The sequence below is a fragment of the Genypterus blacodes genome, unplaced genomic scaffold, assembly GCF_046128005.1.
Source record: "Genypterus blacodes isolate CSIRO-AG114 ecotype Tasmania unplaced genomic scaffold, CSIRO-AGI_Gbla_v1 ptg000003l_1, whole genome shotgun sequence".
NCBI classification, from domain to species: Eukaryota; Metazoa; Chordata; class Actinopteri; order Ophidiiformes; family Ophidiidae; genus Genypterus; species Genypterus blacodes.
Genome location: NW_027466817.1, coordinates 7,591,592 through 7,611,867, shown reverse-complemented (window position 1 = coordinate 7,611,867; position 20,276 = coordinate 7,591,592). Strand labels below are relative to the sequence as shown.

General features: G+C 44.1%; 1 protein-coding gene across 1 annotated transcript; it reads right to left on the bottom strand.

Annotated features, from left to right (window-relative positions):
• Nucleotides 1-7,765: 7,765 nt before the first annotated feature.
• dlc (deltaC) lies at nt 7,766-15,727 on the bottom strand. The gene is made up of 10 exons (XM_076145985.1): nt 15,450-15,727; nt 14,767-15,015; nt 14,365-14,425; nt 13,934-14,191; nt 12,878-13,069; nt 12,508-12,677; nt 12,148-12,364; nt 8,963-9,716; nt 8,741-8,855; nt 7,766-8,619 (listed from the first exon to the last, which is right to left on the bottom strand). Exons 1-10 carry the CDS (start codon nt 15,498-15,500, stop codon nt 8,614-8,616), a joined length of 2,073 nt encoding a protein of 690 aa, XP_076002100.1. The 5' UTR covers nt 15,501-15,727; the 3' UTR covers nt 7,766-8,613.
• Nucleotides 15,728-20,276: the final 4,549 nt, after the last annotated feature.

Below are 20,276 nucleotides of genomic sequence, written 5' to 3'. Positions count from 1 at the left end.
ACACACACACACACACACACACACACACACACACACACACACACACACTCTCTGCCAAACATATTTGGTGTACAGATTTTGACACATGTATAAACACTAGCTGAAATGCTGAGCTGAGGCTTTACACACTCGTATCACAAAATACACATTCAAGCACCCACACAGTACTTTTCCCAGGAAAAGCCCCTGATTGGTTAAAGCAGATCATTATCAGCGTGTCGCCAAAACTCTCCTCTTCCTCTTCATTTTTTCCCACACTGCCTCTGCCATTGTGCTCACAAATCAAATGCAACGGGTGGCTGTCAAGACTCGCCTTGTCTGAACATGATTCAAGTGATATCAAGTCCATAAGCAATTACATAATTTCATTACTGAAATTGATTGATGATTTTGAGTTGCCAAATTGGGGTCTCAGTTTAATTCCCTCAGATTTTGAGTTGAGCAGCTCTGCTTGGCCTGTTGCAGGTCTGAGAGAGAATAACCCTTTGAGTTTCTTATCAATTTTATTTTTTGTTTTGGTCAAAACACCACACAGATACCACTGGAAATCAATCCTGTGTGTGTGTGTGTTTGTGTGTGTGTGTGTGTGTGTGTGTTGCTTGTGTGTGTGTGTGGCTGCATAGCAAAATTGAGCAAAGATGGAAAACAAATCTGAAAGTGTGTCTGCATGGTTTTCAACTGTCAGCATGAATCTTTATCTCATAGATTAATGGTTTGTCAACCATTTGGAGCAGAGTGATGATTTTTCTAAAATAGTTATCCTGTTCGTCTTCCTCCCTGCTGGGATCATTTCATGTATTCATTTTTTTATCTCATTTCACCGGCTGTGTGTGTTGGGGGTTATCAGCTGAGGTGAGCCGAGTGTCGGACAGAGGCTTCCTCTAGCCAACGTTCCTGCTGAGCAATCATCACTGGAAAAGTATCAGCAGAAATTACAGGAGAAATAAGAAGAAGAATGCTGACACCTGTGCTCAGACCATTACTTCCTTTTTTATCCATATTTCTTCCCTTCCTCCCTTCTTTTACTCCGTCCTCTCTCATTTCTTGACCCTTCAAGGGGAGATGTGATGTTTTCACACGACAGTGAAACTAAACTCTACTTCAGTGTGAGTACTTACTTACTTTGGATACTGCAGTATTTGTTGTTGATCATACTGCTTGACTTCCAAAGTAAATATCTGAGTGTGGGAGTTTTTCACCTGTAATGAAATACTTTCTACTGTGGAGCAGAAGTAAATGATTGGACTGTGTGTGTGTGTGTGTGTGTGTGTGTAAGAGAGAGAGAGAGAGAGAGAGAGAGAGAGAGAGAGAGAGAGAGAGAGAGAGAGAGAGAGAGAGAGACAGCTGTTTCCTGCTGTTTATGCTTCCTTGTTCCCATGGCATTCCTCTCTGCACGATAAACAAACAAACAAACAAGTCTTTGCATCCATAAATCAGGGGCGGGCTGATTGATTGACAATGTGGTTGATTGATGGGTCTGAACAGGGAAGAGTCCCTCTCTCACTTACACAGCTCTGTGATCACTTACTGTAAAGACAGTCTACTTCAAAGTCAACATGATCACACTGTAATCTCTTATTTATGTAGCGCTGATTTGAATGAAATTTTACAACGGTTGTTGACCGATAGCACTGTCTTGGCTAATCTTGGCTTCAAAATCAGATTTACAAGTTGTGTGCACATTAAAGAATTTGTAATGAGTGTTGATGAACACAGTGCTGTGTTGTTAAGAACTGATAAGGAAAAACAACCAGATAAACATCACATTATCATGTTCTCTTCCTCTTTCCCACCCTCCTCCTCCTCTTCTCTTTCTTCATCCCTCTATCCTCCCTCCCATGTCCTACATCCGTCTAGAAGTCGAACTTTGACCCTGCCCAACGTGGGAACGCCGCAAGGAGGGTGAGTTGGTGTGACGACAGGGAGGGCATTACCACAGCGATGATGAGTCTAGCAGACTTTCTCCTAACCCCCAACACCTGTCTGACACCCACCCACCAACACACACGCACACACACACACACATGTGCGCTCGCACACGCACACACGCGCGCGCATACACACACACGTCGACACACACACACAAAAATACTTCTGCTCCATGTCATTATAGATAGTAGAAGCCTGAGAAGCACTCAGATAAATATAGGTTAAAATGCTAGCCTAGCGCCATCGAAAGCATTTTTCGTGCTTAATAAATAGATCACATTAACCATTTACCACATCTCCTGTGTGTCAAATTAATGTTAGATCGATTATGTACATGCTATCTAACACATTTACCCTCCGTTAATGATTCACACATCACTAACCATACTGCTATACCATACCAAACCAACAAGTCAACCAAAAGTAGCATTAGCTTTGGAGGTAGCTGACAGCTAGATATCCTCCAAAGCCAATATTAACGACAAAAGGTATGTAAGCTAGTGACAATCAATTCAAATTCTAGTTTATCGTTTCCACATTCAACACCAAGCTTTCTTAGCAGCGCAAACAGGAAAGTCAGACCACAACTGCACCCTTTGTTTACAAAAAAGGCTGTGGGCAGACATGACGCGTGCATAATGCAATGTAAACACACCCAGGGCGCGTTAGCTTCACTGGTGTCCCTCAAGCATTGGGCCTGCTTCATCTAACCAACACATAAGCGTAATCAGGGTGTTTTGTACTTTAATTAAGGCAATAATGATTTGTTAACCATTGCTATGATGGAAGTCACTCTTATGTCAACTTTCTGCTCAATTGACAATCTGTAGTTGACATGTTTGAAATGCTTTCTCTGTCTTTCTTTGTCCCTTATTCAACCTGCAATCAGTCACCAAACTGTGAGAATAGCTGACAGTTTGTGTGTGTGAGAGAGAGAGAGAGAGAGTGAGAGAGAGAGAGAGAGAGAGAGAGAGAGAGACAGAGAGAGAGAGAGAGAGAGAGAGAGAGAGGGGGAGAGAGAGCGAGAGAGAGAGAGAGAGAGAGAGAGAGAGAGAGAGTATGTGTGTGTGTCTATGTGTGGTTGATTAGTGACCACACATAGATTCATCACCTGATTACAGCTCTGTGCTGCTTTTTATTAGTGAGAAAACAATGATTAAGAAAGAAGAAGGAGAAGAGAGGAAGGACCTCTCCGTCAGAAAGGCCTGAGTTCACACACGCACGCGCGTACACACACACACACATACACACACACACACACAGCTCCCAGGCTGGCTGTCTGCTGGCTCAATTTTTGCAGGCCACTTCCTCTTTACATGACCTCTAACCTTCCTGGGTCACAGCAGCTGATTTTGGGGTAGGGGCCTTTGGAAAGGAAGTTAACCTTTCCCGTTTTGACCTCTTCAACTTCTCTGAGTGGCAGCATGTGTGTGGAGCGGAGCAGGCCGTGTTTCTCTGGAGCATGGATGGAGTTTTCCCACTCTGCTCTAGGGCGTTCTGCTCCAGGTCTGTTCTAGCCCGACCTGGGTCCACATGCAACCCAAGCATCTTCATTTAGTTGTTTACTGATACCACTGCCACACACCTGAAGCAAGAAAGCACTGAGAAATTCCAGAAATCCACCAAGGCTGAACATTTCTCTATAATTTCCCCAAATTTTTGTGTGCATTTGACTTCTATAAACACATTTTTGACCATGAATACAAATCCAGAATGGTTGTGGAAATAATTATGACTTTATTGTTATTAAACATACACCGAGAGATGGTGACACTAATAAACTTTTGTTTTGTTTTGTTTTTTTGTTTGTGATAATAACTCTTAAACTTCATGAGGTGAAACAAACCTGACACTCACCTGTTATGTGTTTCCATTATTTTGTCCACTTGGACAGAATACGCCTGAATACGTTATGTGGTTCCCATGGAAAGCTGTATGTGCGCGTGTGTGTGTGTGTGTGTGAAATGTTTGCTATGTGAGAAAGAGTTTTGATTCATGTCTTTGCCTCTATCCTTCCTCTTCCGTTTTCTTCTTCTAACTATCTCTCTCTCTCACTTTCGCCCTCTCTCACACACACACACACAGTACATGTGAAAGGATTGAGAGCAGACACGCAGTGTGTATCCAAAACAGACTGGGAAAGGGAAAAGTGAGAGGAAGAGAGGTCAGAGGTCATGGAGGGTGATAGAGTGATGACAGGTGTGTGTTTCATCTGCGTGTGTTCCTTACTGTCTCTCTGTGCTTTCATCTGTCTCTCAGTTTAACCTTTCTCCCTCCTTTCTCTCTCTGTCCCTCCTCCTTCCGCGAAGCTCCATTTACCCTTTCTTGTCTTATTCTTATATTTTTCTGCAACAAAGACCAACAGTTTAATTCAGTCTCATCCAAACTGTGATCTAATCTGGTCTATTTTCTGACATTATTTATTAAAACTCTTGGTTTTTGGTTTAAACTGATTCTACCCAGAATTTCCTCAATTCCATAAAACATTGACAACAGCTCAGCTAAGTACAATTTGGCATTATTTGATCTTTTGATTGCTAGGAAATAAGATGAAAGACCAAACTTAACTATAGTTTAGTCCCCTAATAAGCTTTGGCAGTTTTTGTTGCTTAGTTTATATTTCTTAAGCTGGCTGCCATTTGTCTCTTTTTATTGAATGGACCTTGCAGGAGTTGTTGCTCATGGATGGAAACAAGACACAGGTTCTTTGCTACATTTGTGATGGAGAAAACAATTTGCGTCATCAGCAACAAATGATCAACAGTAAACCTACATGCAACAATGAACCAGCAGCAACAACAACAAGAAACAAGCAACAATAAATCACCAATCAGCAATAAAACAACAAGCAGCAATAAACCAACTTACAAAAATAAAACCGTAGCAACAATCCCTCAGCAACATGAGCCACATGTCACCTCATTGATGTGACATCACAATGGTAAAGTTCCAGAAATATTCTCCAATTCTTCATCAAACCAACAGTTTAGTCCACAGATTAAAAAATATGTGCAAACTAATAAGCAATAAAAGTCAGAGAGTTGTCCTGCTCACGGTGTAACCTGCTGGCTGACATCACTACAGCAGGTATGTTAATGTTGATGCTGTGTTCAGCGAAACAGAAAATGGTAAGTGGTAAAGTGGTACATGCCATAAATAAATATGGATGTTCTTTTTTGTTTTGGTCATTGTCTGCTTTGCAGGAACAGAGATGGAAATGCATCAGGTCGTGATTTTTCAGGTGAAATATTAATTTAAGCGTGGATGCCATTTTTCCCTGCCCAGCAGATTAAAAGGTTGCATAAGACATCAACCCATGTTGCCTCTAGAATTGAGACTTTACGGCTTCTTCAGCAAGTTAAATTTGGTGTTCACCAATTTCCTATACTGCCTGAACACAGCATAAAATTCTAATTTCAGAACACCCATTTCTATGCCCTTCAATTCAATACAATAGAACAGTCATAGGGTGCAATGAGGACCCAATGAGGGCGTGGACATACAGTATGTGTCTAATGCTACAGCTACAGGATGGAAGTGACAAAACAGTGGAAGAGAAGAAGAATATAGTAAATGCAGAAGAAGAAGATAATATCTGCACACTAACTGGATCCAGTGATAAATTGTTTTTAATGAGCAGCAGGATCCTTCTAGTTTCACAATATGAGGCAAATGTGCTGACTAGCAGCTTTCATGCGTGTGTGTGTGTGTGTGTGTGTGTGCGTGCCTGCGTGCGTGCATGTGTGTGTGTCTGTCTCTGTCTGTCTGCGACAATGATTGATAGAAATGGTCGCCAGAACTATAACTACTTAAATAACAGAATGAGCTCAGTATGACGTTTGAACTTCATTTAGCTCTTTTAGTTTCAATTTGCACCAGGTGACACGCGGCAGAGTTCAAAGTTCGATATGAGGCCAGGTGTGTGTGTGTGTGTGTCAGCCAGGTCAACAGCAGGTGAGCCAGAGTCTAAAGTTCTTTCTCTCCACTCTCCTGCTGTCAAGGTGTGTGTGTGTGTGTTTGTGTGTGGGCACGCACCTGTGTGTGGCAGCAGCTACTCATTTACAAGGAGATGATGTGTCAATCAACGGCAGTGTGCAACTCTAAACCAGAGCTTACAAGAGAGACACAGGACATCAGAGAGGGAAAGGAAAGAAAGGGAGGAAAAGAGCAATAAGACAGGAGAGAGGACAAGGGATGGAGGAGAAGGACGGGGAAAGTTACTGGGATTAACAGCAAGGACACAGATACAGAAAAAAGCTGAATCTGAACTGACGTGTTGGTAAAATGAAACAGTGATCTTTGACCAATACACCATCACTAAGAGAGATAATGTGTGTGTGTGTGTGTGTGTGTGTGTGTGTGTGTGTGTGTGTGTGTGTTCTTAACATTGAATAATGTTTATGTTTGCGAGTTCAGATTGCCTTCACAATTGTTTCTTTTTAGAAACAGAATAGACACATGTCAGTCTTGGCAGAAGTATCTGTCCCTCCTCCTCTCCAATCAACCTTCACATGTGAGCAGTCCGAAGAAATATAAACACTGCTGCTTTCCAACATGGTGTGTGACCACATTGGACAACCTAATTAATCTGAAACACACTGGGCCTTTAGTGCTGCTTTATCAGCTGTGTGTGTTTTCTGTTGGTTGTATTTGGCTGTTTTTCTGCACAGATCCATCGTTTCATGATATATCATCGTCCTGACTGAACCACAATATCTCTACATATAGTTTGATGTAGAGACAGCGGGGGCAAGGCACGTACCTTGCATGTTACATAAATGACACCTTGGATTACCCATGATGCTGTGAGAATATTAGGAGCAATTCCATATGGAGATTTCCGTCATTGTTCCATGTTACACTGTCACATCTCCCTGTTTTTAATGCATTACTCTCACCCCAAGACACACCTGACCAATGAGCAGGGGTTTATAGGTTTTGATTCACTTTACACTATTTGTGCATGAAACTCAAATTGTCCAGATGTTGAGCAGGTGTTATCTTCATGCTGGACTATGTCATAGAAATGCAGGATCACCTTAAAGATAAATGGATTTTTGTTCTGTAGAGTTTTGACATTTATAAGGTTGATGTATTGTCTTTATATGTGTTAATGAGTCATGTGAGAATTAACTAAAGACACAGGGAGGGCAAGGGAGAGAGAGAGAAAGAGAGAGAGAGAGAGAGAGAGAGAGAGAGAGAGAGAGAGAAGCCCGACTCAACACAGCAACACTGATGTGTTTTTTTTAAATAATTTATTTATGAAAAAATATATTTCCTGATTCTGACAAAGACATTAGGCACATTGACATAGACATATATACAATTCTCTTTCATAAATATAACATTATTACAAGGCAAAAAATTAAATAGGAAGACTTCTGGAGGATATGTACACATTGCATTGTTTTTCTTAAATTAACAAAGACAGCAAAACCACATGACTACACAGAAACATCACATACTTTGGTATCGAGAGGATTTGTTTAAAATAAAAAACTCTTCACCGTTGTAAGATATTTTATGTTTTAAATATTAAAAAGAGAAAAGGCAGCTAGAGTTGTAGTGTGATATGATGGTCAGACTCTTGTTGAGTCGTGTGAATGTTGCTTTTTTTGCTTTCTGTCACAGCTGATGATTAGGGCAGCTAGAGATTAGTTTTTGATTAAAAGACAACTATCTTCCTATAATGTCCAACAGTAGGAAAAGAAAAGGTACAGCCACAGGAAGAAAACTGGAAAATCTGATACTTAATCAAACTGGATTATATTGTCAAAGGTTGATTATCTTTTCAGGAGAAAATGGAGTAAGCCAATGATTGTTGTAGTATCATCTCTGATTTAGACTACAATTAAGATGCAATTAGGCCTGGAATTTAAACTGGTATTGGAGGCTTCAGATTAGGATTCTCACAATACATATGGATTTAAACGTTGGGAAAGTTTGCATCGAAAATTACTACATAAATAAATTGGTGTATTGCAAATTGGGATCATTTCTTAAAAATGAACCATTTCTTAAACATTAGAGAATGTAAACACTTCTATCACACTCCTCCACCTCCTCTGTTTCAAGGAGAAAAAGTTGTTAAATGTAAACAAACTCACTAACTATAAGAAGAGGCACTTTTGCAAGATTGGACAGTGATTGTAAGGCTGAGGGTCTTGTTATCTCCCTCTTCTTCTTCTTCTTCTTGTTCTTTAACATGCCACAACACAATGATTTCGTTCCAGAGAGAGACACTTCAAATTGAATCCACGGAAAAGTTCAGGACAGCTTTGAGCCACCAAAAGAAAAATATTTATAAAAAGAAATAAGTTATTTCCTGTTTCTAGGGAGCTTTGCTAAGGCACCAGTCTTTTTGATTGGTGGACGTCCCTCCAAAGAGGCAAAAGACAGAAAAAGATAATATTAAGCATTTAAGACAAAAAAGATAAATAGTGCAAATGATGCCGGACATTCGGTCTCTCCTCTTTTCACAGAGTAATTGTCAGTATCAAAGCAGAAAAGAATAAAAAACAAGTCCTGTCTTGTTTGAATCTTTCCATTGAGCAGCAGTAATAAATATTAAATAATAGAATGTGGGTAGCATAGATCCTCTGGGATGAATCTGTCTGGTACAGATTGGAAAAAAATCTCAACCCGTACGAGGGGAGGCAGATTCCTTTAGTAGACAGTTGGAGATTAAACCTGGAAACAGAGAGAGAAACATTAGTCATGTGTCCATTTGTTTCTGCTCTAAAGCCCTGAATTGACCTACAATATACACCTGAAATATGTATGTGTCTGTGTGTGTTGGGTGGTTCCTCACCTCAGTAGCAAAAACACACTGTTCCATCTGCTCCGGGATGATGAAGACTGCATGATACAGGCTTTCATTCGGAAAACTGAGCGGAGGTGCAACGATGGACAAGTCACCCTTCTTACTGTTAAGAGACAGAGACAGAGAAGATTTTAACAAACAGTTCTTTTCTGTCGAACATAAAAAGTAACAAACAAACAAGGAGAAGGGAGACAAATAAATTATGCTTACAAGTCAAACTTGCTCTTGGGCAGCCGATTCTCATCCTTCACCAGGTTACAGTCAGCCATTTTGTTTTTGAACACTGACATCTTGTCACAACCATTGTCCACGAGTGCTGCATCCTTATTGGACACTTTGAGGTGTCCTCCAGGGATGAGGAAGGCCTCCTTCTCTTTCAGGTTGCCCAGCGGTGCTCCCGGTAGGATGCCCATGTTTGCTCCACCGCTACCAATGACTGCGTTGCGGTTATTCACGTTCTCCAGGTCATTCTTCACAGATGCAGAGGTGGCTGTCAGCCTCCTGCCACGGCGGAGCTGGCGGAGAACAAAGATGGAGGTACACATCAGCAGGGTGAGTGTGACCAGGCCAAGGGCAAAGGCGATGGCCAGGGCAGCAGGGAAACCATCCTTTCTTGGTGGTACGGTGGATTTGGGGGTAGTCTGCGTGTTCTTGACGGCGTACTCGCATCGTGCACCCATGAAGCCTGAGGGGCACTGGCATACAGGGCCAGTGAAGTGTGTGTAACACGTGCCACCATTGTCACAAGGGAAAAGCGAGCAGGGACCGGCACGCACTGAGCAGTCCTTGCTAGTGAAGCCGAGTGTGCAAGTGCAGGTGAAGTCGTTGATGCCATCCACGCAGGTGCCAGCGTTTCGGCACGGGTTCCCGGCACAGTCATCAATATTTGTCTCACAGCGAGCGCCTGTGAAGCCTGGACGACACCGACACATGACACGCTGACCCAGGTCCAAACACTGAGCTCCTGGAGAGAGAGAGAGAGAGAAAGAGGTTAGGAATCATGATTTAAACGGAATACCACAATGGAATACTGCAATGAAACAAATACAGTATAAACTTAAGATACATAGAACTCTTTATACTCCAAATTGAAATGTTGAAATAGAGCAGAGTAAAAACTAAGTCCATCTGAATGGGAAAGACGACACAGGTGCAGAGAGAGGGAGAAATAAATAGTTTGTTACAGTTCCTCTAAACAGATGACACACATTTTGATTAAAAACATCCTGAGTAGAGAGAAGATGTTTGTCGCTGTCTGGAAGTCAGAAGGCGTGTGATTAGGATTCTAATTTGATGCAAGCATGATGAGGTGTAGAGCTGTTGTGACATAAAACTAGCTGAAAGCAACACATTTACATGCCAAGTCTTTTTTTCTTGTTCTTGATATCTTGTCAAAATAATCTGTGCTGGAGGAAATCAATGAGGGAAGAGAAAAGAAGGAAACCAGGCGGGCTGACTACAGATGTATAAACAAAACCAGGGGCTGCAGGGCTGAAGTGAGAAAAACTAACTGAACCAGCTCCATATTTGGTTGTTCTGTATTGCTGATGTGTTGCAACACCGCCAAGTAAACTGCAGTGACTCGCTTACCAACCGGTGACTAAGGGTACTGTGCTTCTACTGCACACAGACACAAACTGACGAACACACAATTTCGTCTCCTGACAGGCTGGGGTGATTACAGATAAGCACTCGGCGGCTCCCACAATGAGGACTAATGAGGACCAAAGGGAGGGCAGGCAGCACTGACGACCCAGAGACGACTTGGCTCAGCAGGCCAACGATAAGTCTGTGCATATGTATGTGTGTGCAGCAGTGGAGACAATGCATCTTGATTATCTAACTGTTGTTGTTCATCTCTGTTCTGAGGCAAGATATAGCAGTTCTGTATTTCCAAAAAGAAATGAAAAGTGGATCAGTGCAGTGATGAAAACTGTTGCCAGAGCTGAATTCCTGCCCTGCTACGAGCGAGTGCAACCAGAGAGAGAAAGAGAGAGAGAGAGAGAGGGAGGGGGAGGGGGAGGGAGGGGGAGAGAGAGAGAGAGAGAGAGGGAGGGGGAGGGGGAGGGAGGGGGAGAGAGAGAGAGAGAGAGAGGGAGAGAGAGAGAGATAGAGAGAGAGAATTGACAGGAAGAATGAGGAATAAAACGTTTTTATGTGATTGTGTTGTCGGGAACTGATAAAAGTTCCCGACAGGGGTATGACAACATCATAAAAAACAACATGGATCAGCTCCTGCGATCCATGGTGTCCATGGTCACGATCCATTCACACCTTGGACCTTGTTATTAATAAAAGCCTTAAAGTTAGATGAAGTCTCTCCTTGATGTCTATAAGTCTGATTATTAGGGCGGTTAAATGTCAGATAGCAGAACGCCCTTTCCTCGCCCTCCTCTTTTGAGTCCACTTGCATTTCAAACTGTCTGTCTGACCAAAATCAAATGCCTTCATCATCAGTACTGACCGTGGTGTGCCACAGGGGTCTACACATGGGCCACTTCTGTTTCATTTATGTGATTATTCTATAATTGCAACAGCTGTTTGTTAACAGCTTGATTGCTGTTGTATATTATATGATTGTATGTCATGAACTCTACCTGATAAATGAATAATTAACTGTTCCAACAACTCTGCACTAACAAAACAACAGATAACACAAAGACTGTTCAAATAGATTTCAAGTTGAAATATACACTTGATGGACTGTAACAACCTCAATATTTGAAGGGCGATTCCTTTGTCTGAACATGCAGCCTTGATCATCCTCTTGACTGAAGTGTTCTGCATTTTCTAGTCCTAACACACTTCCCGAAAAAAAAACACAAAAAAAAACATTCATGCTTCTACCGTGATAACAAAATGAAACGTTGCTCTATGAAAGACAGAACAATCTGTACATGGGATCAAGAATGACTGAAGTCTCACACAAAACTGCAAAGCAATCGGACAACATTCTTCAGGTGCGACGGATCAAAATCTTGCTTCACTTATTGTGTTTTCTTTCCAAATCAATGTGGAAAATCACAGTTTAACATCACAAGCTTATCAGATTTCCATCTATAGTGCAGTACCGTGCTCACCAGTCAGCGGCTTGCATGTTGTTTTTAGCTTTGAGGAAAGAAACCTCAACAGGTTCCGACAGGACTGTCCAAACATTTTTGAATGATTTATGACACCACATATTGCAATATTCAACATATTGAGACCTGATAAGTAACCATTGAGTTAAAAGGCCTCAACAATCCACACTATCACTACAGGTTCCCCTAAGCGTTCATTATTGAGGTAACACTCATTCCACATTGTCACTTTGTGCAGTCCTATATGTTTATAAGTGTGTGTGTCTGGTTGAGAGTGCTTTGAAAAGTCAAAGTAAAGGTTTCATGGTTTATTACCGTTAGCGCAGGGGTTGCTGCTGCAGGCGCCAATCCTCTTCTCGCAGTTGGAGCCTGTGTACCCGACTGGGCAGTGGCAGCTGTATCCACCGCTGGATTTCTCCTCACAGGTTCCTCCATTAAAACACGGCTTATCAGCGCATGTCATGGCACTGATCTCACAGTTCTTCCCATAGAATCCCTGAGGGCACGCACACGAGTAATCGTTCTCCAAATCCTGGGCAGGGGAAGAAAAGAAGAGTTAGGAAGATGTGACAGAGGCGGTTAAAGAGAACTTACAGGCAACAGTTCTACACTTTTGTGACACGTGCCCAGGTTTGGCAAGGAGCACGTATCAGCTTTTAGGTTTTTGGCTCTTACGTTGCAGCTGCCTCCATTCTTGCAGGGGTTGCCATCACACTCGTTGGTCTCGATCTCACAGTTCTTGCCGCTGAAGCCAGGCTTGCAGGTGCAGGTGTAGCTGCCCTGGCCCGTGTTTGTACATGTGGCATCGTTCTGGCACGGCTTGTGGTTTGTGCAGTAGTTCAGGTCTGGAGTGAAGACACAGGACATCAATAGGAGCAATGTGAGATACAGTTGTAATTAACTCAAATCATTGTCATAAACAATAAGGAGGAAGGAGAGCAACAATTTATGTAGCTTGGCTGAAAACAGCTGACAGTGTTTTATAATGTATATAATGTATCACATAAGAGGGCTGGGAGGTTTTGTGGGCGGAGCTTAAACCCACCTTGGTCACAGTAGAGTCCTCCCCATCCTTCCTTACAGTTGCACTGCCACGGCTTCTGGCAGGTCCCATACACACAGCCGGGGTGTCGGGCACACTGGTCGCACAAACCGCCCTGCCATCCTTGCCGGCAAATACATTCGCCCGGAGAATGACAGAAACCATGTTCTTCGCTGCAGCCTGCCGCACAGATGGCTAATGGGAGGGGAAGGAAGCCAGCAAGTTCAAAAGGGAGGGAAAGGGAGAGAGGGGAGGAAGAAGAGAATATTAGTATGTATTCGCTCACATCACAAATCAATCTACCTCGCTGCTCAGGGCCTCTGTATTTCTCTCCCTCTCTCCCTCTCTCTCGCCCGCCCGCCGCCCGCATGCACGCGCGCACACACACACACACACACACGCCTCCCCTTCAAGTACTTGTTAAGTACTAACGAAGCAGCTGGCCTGCACAACAAAAGCAACACATGCCGTCTCTTTTCACGCAAGGCAGCGCACATTAAGCTCCAGCGTGTGTCCCTGTTAAAGCGGACGTGCCGGGGGCCGACCAGGGGCCCCATTGTTGAGCACAAAACAAAAGGAACAGACCGCAGAGCCAACACACACACATACGTACACGCTGGAAACGACAGAAGCTCTAAGATCTTTTTTCGCAATTTTTTTCCCTCCAAACCGGAGCCACAAGGGCAAAGGACGACATAGACAACTGCTTCACTTAACAATTTCAAGGCCACCCGACAAAGAAAATGAAGCGCCAAGGGCCCTATTCTTTTCCCCACCCATTCCCAACCAGCTCCCTCCCAGTTTGAAGAAACGTTACAATAGAAAGGAGCGAGCGGTCACACTACTGTACAAGCAGCATTAACTCCCATTTTACAGACAATTACTGGTCATTTATACTCTAAAAAGGTTTAATTAGCAATGATCTATTTACAACGATACAAAAACCATAGCAAATCTTAAGTTGCTGTCATAAATACAACTAGCAAATGGCAATCATGAAATATATGGCAGAGACATGGTAGAATCAGTTTCTAGAGGAAAAAGCGTGTGTGTACTCACGGTCAGTGCAGTATTCTCCCTGCCAGCCAGGCAGACAGAAGCGGTTGCCCTCAGCATCGCAGGTGAAGTGGCCAAAGGTGTCGTTGCGGGGCCGGCAGTAGGCTGAGCAGTCTTCGCCGTGGTAGAACTCATTACAAACAACATGGTAGGAGTACCGCAGCTCACTCTCGTCCCCAACGTGAATGTCCTTGGACCAGTCCTCCCCCACGGTCAACTTGCGGTGGGTGGCCAGGCGGCTGATCAGGTTGTTCTGGTTTTCTGGATGGACAGAAGAGGAGGTGAGTTTTCAAAGTACTTGTGTTTAAATTTGCTTGGTGCATTATCTTTTTGATTTTTAGCAGTGTTGCTAGTATTTCAGCCACACCAGTTTCGGAAACACCACTGTTGTCGCCGCCTGGAGGTGAGACAGCGGCATTGCGGCTGATGTTTACCTGTAGAGTCAATCCCGGTGGATTCTGCATTCCAGGCCTCGATGATCAATGAGAAAGTCCCCTGCAATGAACGAGAAGAGAGCAGTTAATATCCATATCATTAAGATGACCAGTAACTACTACGTGCGCGTGCGTACGTGCGTGCGTGTGTGTGTGTGTGTCCCTGAAGGCCACGCTTAATGCTGCAGGGTGAAGAAGAACGCATGCATGTGTTGCAGGTTGTATTTTGTGATTACGTGATATGTCTCAATCGAAACACTTAGTGTGTGCGGTCTGTATTAGGGAATGTTTTTTTAAAAGATCAAATATTAGAAAACAGACTTTGCGATTATGATAATCTTAGAAGGAGGCTCGTTTTGTATGCGGTGTGAATTTGAAAACACAACAGTGTGTGCCGCTTACAGGCCAGCTGAAGTGAAAGGGCACCCTGATGGGCGCGCTGCCGGAGATGGAGCTGGAGTCGGCGCCGAAGATCTCAGTGAGCGCGGTCCCGTACGTGCACGGCGGCTCCGGGTTGATGACGTCCTGCGAGTGTTTGAGGCACACGCGGAAAAAGATCTGACAATCCCGCGACTGGAAGCGACAGATGCCCCGAGAACTGGTGAAAGAGTCTATCTTCAGCTCGAACACCCCGGAGCCTGAGGAGAGAGCCTGAGGAGGGAAGAGAGAGAGAGGGAGAGAGAGAGAGAGAGAGAGAGAGTCAGACTTCTACTGCGGAGATCTACAGCCATTGAATCAATTCACCTGAGACACTGCAGTAACGTTTGTTGACACAGAGAGAGTTGTATTCGAGATGAAGACATATGAATAAACCTTAAAACATAAATTGATTCCTGCGCCTAAGTCACAAATCAGTCACAATCTCTATTAAAATCCGCCTCACATATCGATGATTTACAAAACGTAGAATTTGTAAGCATTGATTTGAAGCGAGAGGAGAGGAAGGACCGCAGCGCTCCGTGCGTAAAGGCGCACGTCTCCAAAAACGAAGCTCTCCGCGTCCAGTTCAGCGAGGGGACCCCGGTGCGGAGACATGCAAGAGACATACAAGAGACATACAAGAGCAAAAACACAGCACCACTCACCGTGTGCGCTGACATGAACAGTGTGAGACACAATAAGGACAAACGCGCCATGGCGTCTCAAAGGAAGAGGGTCCCGGACGAGACGATTAGCGCGGTATTAAATCCAAACGGGTCAAGAGGAAGGAGAGACAGTTTCAATCAGACTCTGCCACCCGGACAGAAGCAGACGGAGTGTGTGTGTGAGTCTGGAGCGGATCAAGAGAGAATCAAGAGTCAAGAGCGTGGAATCCGTTCAGTCCTTCTGTGCTGCTAGTGGACTATGGACTGTTTCTCTACATGCGGCGTGAACCCGAGTCCTTATAAGCACAGAGAGGAGGAGGAGGAGGGGGGGGGGAGAGAGAGGAGGAGGAGGGGGAGAAGGAGGCGCGTGTGTGTGGTTATGAGGGGTGAGAAGGCCACTGTAAAAAGTGTCCACCTGAAGACGGAGACACGATCTACCATGATTACACTAGAGGACAAATGTTAACATCCAGTCAAGACAACTCAGTCAAACCTCAAATCTGATCCACCAAAAGGTAGCAAATAACTGTACATTTACATACATTTAGATACATTTACATACATTTAGTCAGGTACATTTTGAGGTACTGGTAGATTAAGTGAGTATCAACATTGCTGTATACTTTCTACTGATTACTACAGAACTCCATTTATGGACATCTTAAGAAGTATAGACATGTTTGCATTGTTCCATTTATTTCAGTGAAAAACGTGTCAACCTATGAATGGACTTCATCATATTATTAACCCATAAATGAGCATGAAACTCAACTTCAAAGTAAATCAGAAGTAAAGGAAATATGAAGTTTAAAACAAACAATGATCAATCAGACTGGTCCTATAATACATAGCAACTCTGGAGCCTGAGTGACATTTTTTACAGTGTACAGGAGGAGGAGGGGTGCGTGTGTGTGTGTGTTGGTGGGTAACAGGGGGCCCCGGCTTTGATTCGCTTTCACCACCGAGAGGCCAAATTACAGCGGGACAATAGAACAAACTGTGAGGCGACAAGCAGCCAAACGGTCCTTTTTTACTGCGTCCACACGGCCCTTCTCTCTCTGATCATTTAGTACCGCAGTCACAGCTCACACACACACACACAGACGACAGGAGCGTATAAAAGATATAACACTTAAAAGCCACAGCCCGGGATCCGAATGTCAACCAAAACCTGAGTGCTGCTCTGGGCTTGAATGAGCAGCAGCAGACATCTGAGTTACTGATCCATTATATAGATTGATTTAATGTAAGTGTAACCAAAATAATGTGTTTTAAACGTTAAGTATAACGTCATAACAACGATTCTACCCAGTCATCTATGAAGTGTTTAGACCACTAATCCATACAGAGATTTAAGATAATTCAGATGTGCGTGTGTGTGCGTGCCTGTGTGTGTGTGTGTGTGTGCGCGCGTGTGTGTTGGAGGGTGCCGCAGCTGTATGGTAATGACCCCCACCTCCCCAGGCTGTGTATCTGGTCCATTTACACTATAAACACAGATCACTCACACACATGGAATCTCTGTGATTAAAATAATGGCGTCGCAAGATTACAAATAAATGTTTTAATGTTTTTGCCCCATAAAAGGAACTCGTTTTGTGCTCATCTGTGGAAATCTGTCCATTAACCGAACCGATTAAACAGGTACACAGGCATCTGTTACCCTACCTTTTTTTGGCGCTAGCGACCCTGCAGCCCCATCTTCTATTGTCATTCTAATGAGAGGAGCGCGTGCCTCCGCTGCCCCTGACCCCCACTCCCCCACCCGAGGCACGCTTCATCCGAGACACACACACACACACACACACACACACACACACACACCCACACACACACACAAGCAACTTAATAGCAGCAAACAATAAAGGAAAGTAACAGTAACAACAAACATCAGGCAAAGTTCTCTCTGCTTTGTTGTTGTTGCTGCGTGTGTTATTGTTGGTGTGTGTTTGTCGTCTGATACATTCGCGTGGTCCTCACGTATCCAGTAAAGTCTATTCCTAATTTATTTGAATTATTTCTTCCTCACTTTGTACGTCCTCCTGATGAAACATTCATATCATTGTTGTGAGATGAATCATTGTTGTGTTTGTATGATTTCCATTCTCTCGCGTGCCCCGTCCATCACACATATACGGACGCGGCGCGTGCTGCAGCGCGTGCAGCTTCCGTTCCCAGGAGACACCGGGGGACGGAAGCATCATCATCAGCGTTCGATCGCGCGCCATCTGCTTATCGATCTACCTGTCTTTCTGTCTCACTCGCATCTTAACCCTCAGTTTTCTCTCTTTTCTCCACACACACACACACACACACACACACACACACACACACACACACACACACACACACCGGTGGATGACGCATAGCTGCACCGTGCGATGGCCAAATGATGCTGTGCGTATTTTGGCGCAACGTTTGCTCTCCAACACGTGCCCAAATGGTCCGAAGGTGAGAATGGAAGGACACATAAGGCACGTGCCAAAAGAGAGGGTGCGTGTGTGTGTGTGTGTGTGTGTGTGTGAAGGGGGTGGGGGGTGTGTGAGACGGTGAGAATCACTGTGGGAAAGACGTCTGCTCAGGTGTGAGTGTTAAATATGCACGAAGAGGTGTCAAGAGCGCCACCTGCACAGAGTGTGTGTGTGTGTGTGTGTGTGTGTAAGTGCCACTTTTCAGTCCCTGCAGTTTGTTGCTGAGCTGCAAGAACAAATGGTCCGACAGTGCAGCATTTTCAGTACGATTTGATAATCTGGTCTCCCATCTCAGTTGATGACGCAAATATTTTACAATTAACCATTCAGTAAGAATTTGCACGCAACAGCACAACCAACAACATCTTGCACGATAGGTCGATCGATAGATAAATAGTTCTATGTGATTTAAACAATCGCGCCTCATTATCCTGCTGAAGGGCATCGACACGTGTGGTTGTATGTGTGTGTGTGTGTGCGTGTGTGTGTGTGTGTGTGGGGGGGGCATGTTCTTCCTTTTCACGCGTTGCTGTGAACCGGCGTAATTAACATGAAAACACGAGCATATTCACATTGATTTATATTCAAAGCGATGCTTCAAATGATGATTCAAAGCCCCCCCCCCCCCCCCCCCCCCCCCCCTCTCTGATGTAGGCTGTGCTGCCCATATATTATTAAAATCACTTGAAATTAAACAGATATATTCTAAAACCAACTTTTATTTCAAATCAGTCATAATTTGATTAAAGGGAATTTTCAGTAGCAAACACTTAGACTGAACACAGCTTTTACTCTCTTCTAGATCAGGGGTGGGGAACCTTTTTCCTATCGCAGGCCATTTTGAGTTTGAGTGCGCTTCCGAAATTTGCGCTGCGATCTGCCGGTCTGACAGTAAAATCACAGTAAAATTATTTATATACCGTCATCGAAAAGGCCAAAATTGTCTTGCGGGCCGGACCAAACGGCCTCGCGGGCCCCTTAGGTTGCCCACCCCTGTTCTAGATCATGTCACATGTGAAGGTGAGTGAAGCTTCCTGCTCTTTTATGATAAAGCTCCCACGCTAGCATAATCACGAATTGCTGTTTTCCTCTCATTTTAATCTCAGTAAACAGGATTGTATAGACACTGAGACTCCTATTAACAGCCTTCAACTCCTAATCCTAAAGATGGATCCGTCTACAAACCCCCTTAAACCACCTTAAAAGCTGCTGGAGGCTGACAGGCTTTACTCACACACTGCGGATAGATAAAACATCAGTAAATATTGGTAAAGATCATCTGGATCAGTGTGTCTTCAGATGTTCTAATCTGTTTATGGAATGACACTGCAGCCCGTAGGATTTCTATCTGAAGACCACATTCCAGGAAGGTTTAAATGAGTGTTCACAAGTGTGTTCAAATGTTGCTGATTTGGAATTCTCCCTATTACAGTCTGGGGCCATGGATGAGTCAGAGTTGGAACAAGCAGTGGTGAGCTCTGCTCCACCATGGGAGGTCAGGAGCTTCTTGAACGCAGAGGGGATTGATCGTCTTCAGGAGCTCTATGAAGATGGGTTCCAGTTTCCTTTATCTCCTTCTGTTTTAATGTAGCGTCCTGGAGGAGGAAGTAAAAGACTGAATGAGTTTTAGTCTCGCATTTAGCACTGCCTTCGGTTCAGACTCCTTTCGCCCTCGTCTTTCCGCTTGGAATCATTTTCCGGCCCTCTTCTTCTGGTGGAGCCTGGAAGGAATCAGGCTTTCAGCGGTGGTAACACCTTCTGCGGATTAGGAAACAAACAGTCTGAGGAGTCCAGCAAGGAAGACAAACAAGCTTTCCTGGTTTAAGGCACTGCAGGGGTTCTCTTCTAAATCCATGAAGGATGAGCAGCAATTAGCGGGGTTGGAACTATTTCCTTTTCCTTGTAGGTTTGAATATAATTACAACACATTCCAAAGCCCAGTTTGTGGCTTTGGTGTCCATGGACAGATCGATGAAGTAGTGAGACCGTTCTTTATTTTACTACATGAGCCGTGTTTGTCCATTTTGTCCAAACATAAAGCACTGTAGCTTTATGTAGCTTTATGTTGTTGGGGGCGGCAGTGGTTCTGTCTGCAGTGGACTTGGCTGGAAGCTGAAGGGTCACCGGTTCGAACCACACGAGGACAAGAATGGAAGATGGGCTGGTAGCTTGAGGGATGCCAGCGCATCTCCTGGGCACTGCCAAGGTAAGCCCTTGAACAAGGCACCTAACCCCCAAATTGCTCCTGGGCCCCTGCAAGGGGCAGCCCCCCTCACTCTGCATCATCATCAACTTGTGTACGTACTGTGTGTTTCATGGGGTGTCTGCATGTTGTTTCCTAACCCGTGTACAACTG

Bases quoted from the DNA above. Each gene is read 5' to 3' on its own strand.
- dlc (XM_076145985.1), bottom strand. From the start codon at position 15,500: ATGGCGCGTTTGTCCTTATTGTGTCTCACACTGTTCATGTCAGCGCAC. The intron at 15,016-15,449 runs GTGAGTGGTGCT...TTCCCTCCTCAG, and splicing joins TGTTCATGTCAGCGCACACG to GCTCTCTCCTCAGGCTCCGG. The intron at 9,717-12,147 runs GTAATAAACCAT...CTCTCTCTCCAG, and splicing joins CAGCAACCCCTGCGCTAACG to GAGCTCAGTGTTTGGACCTG.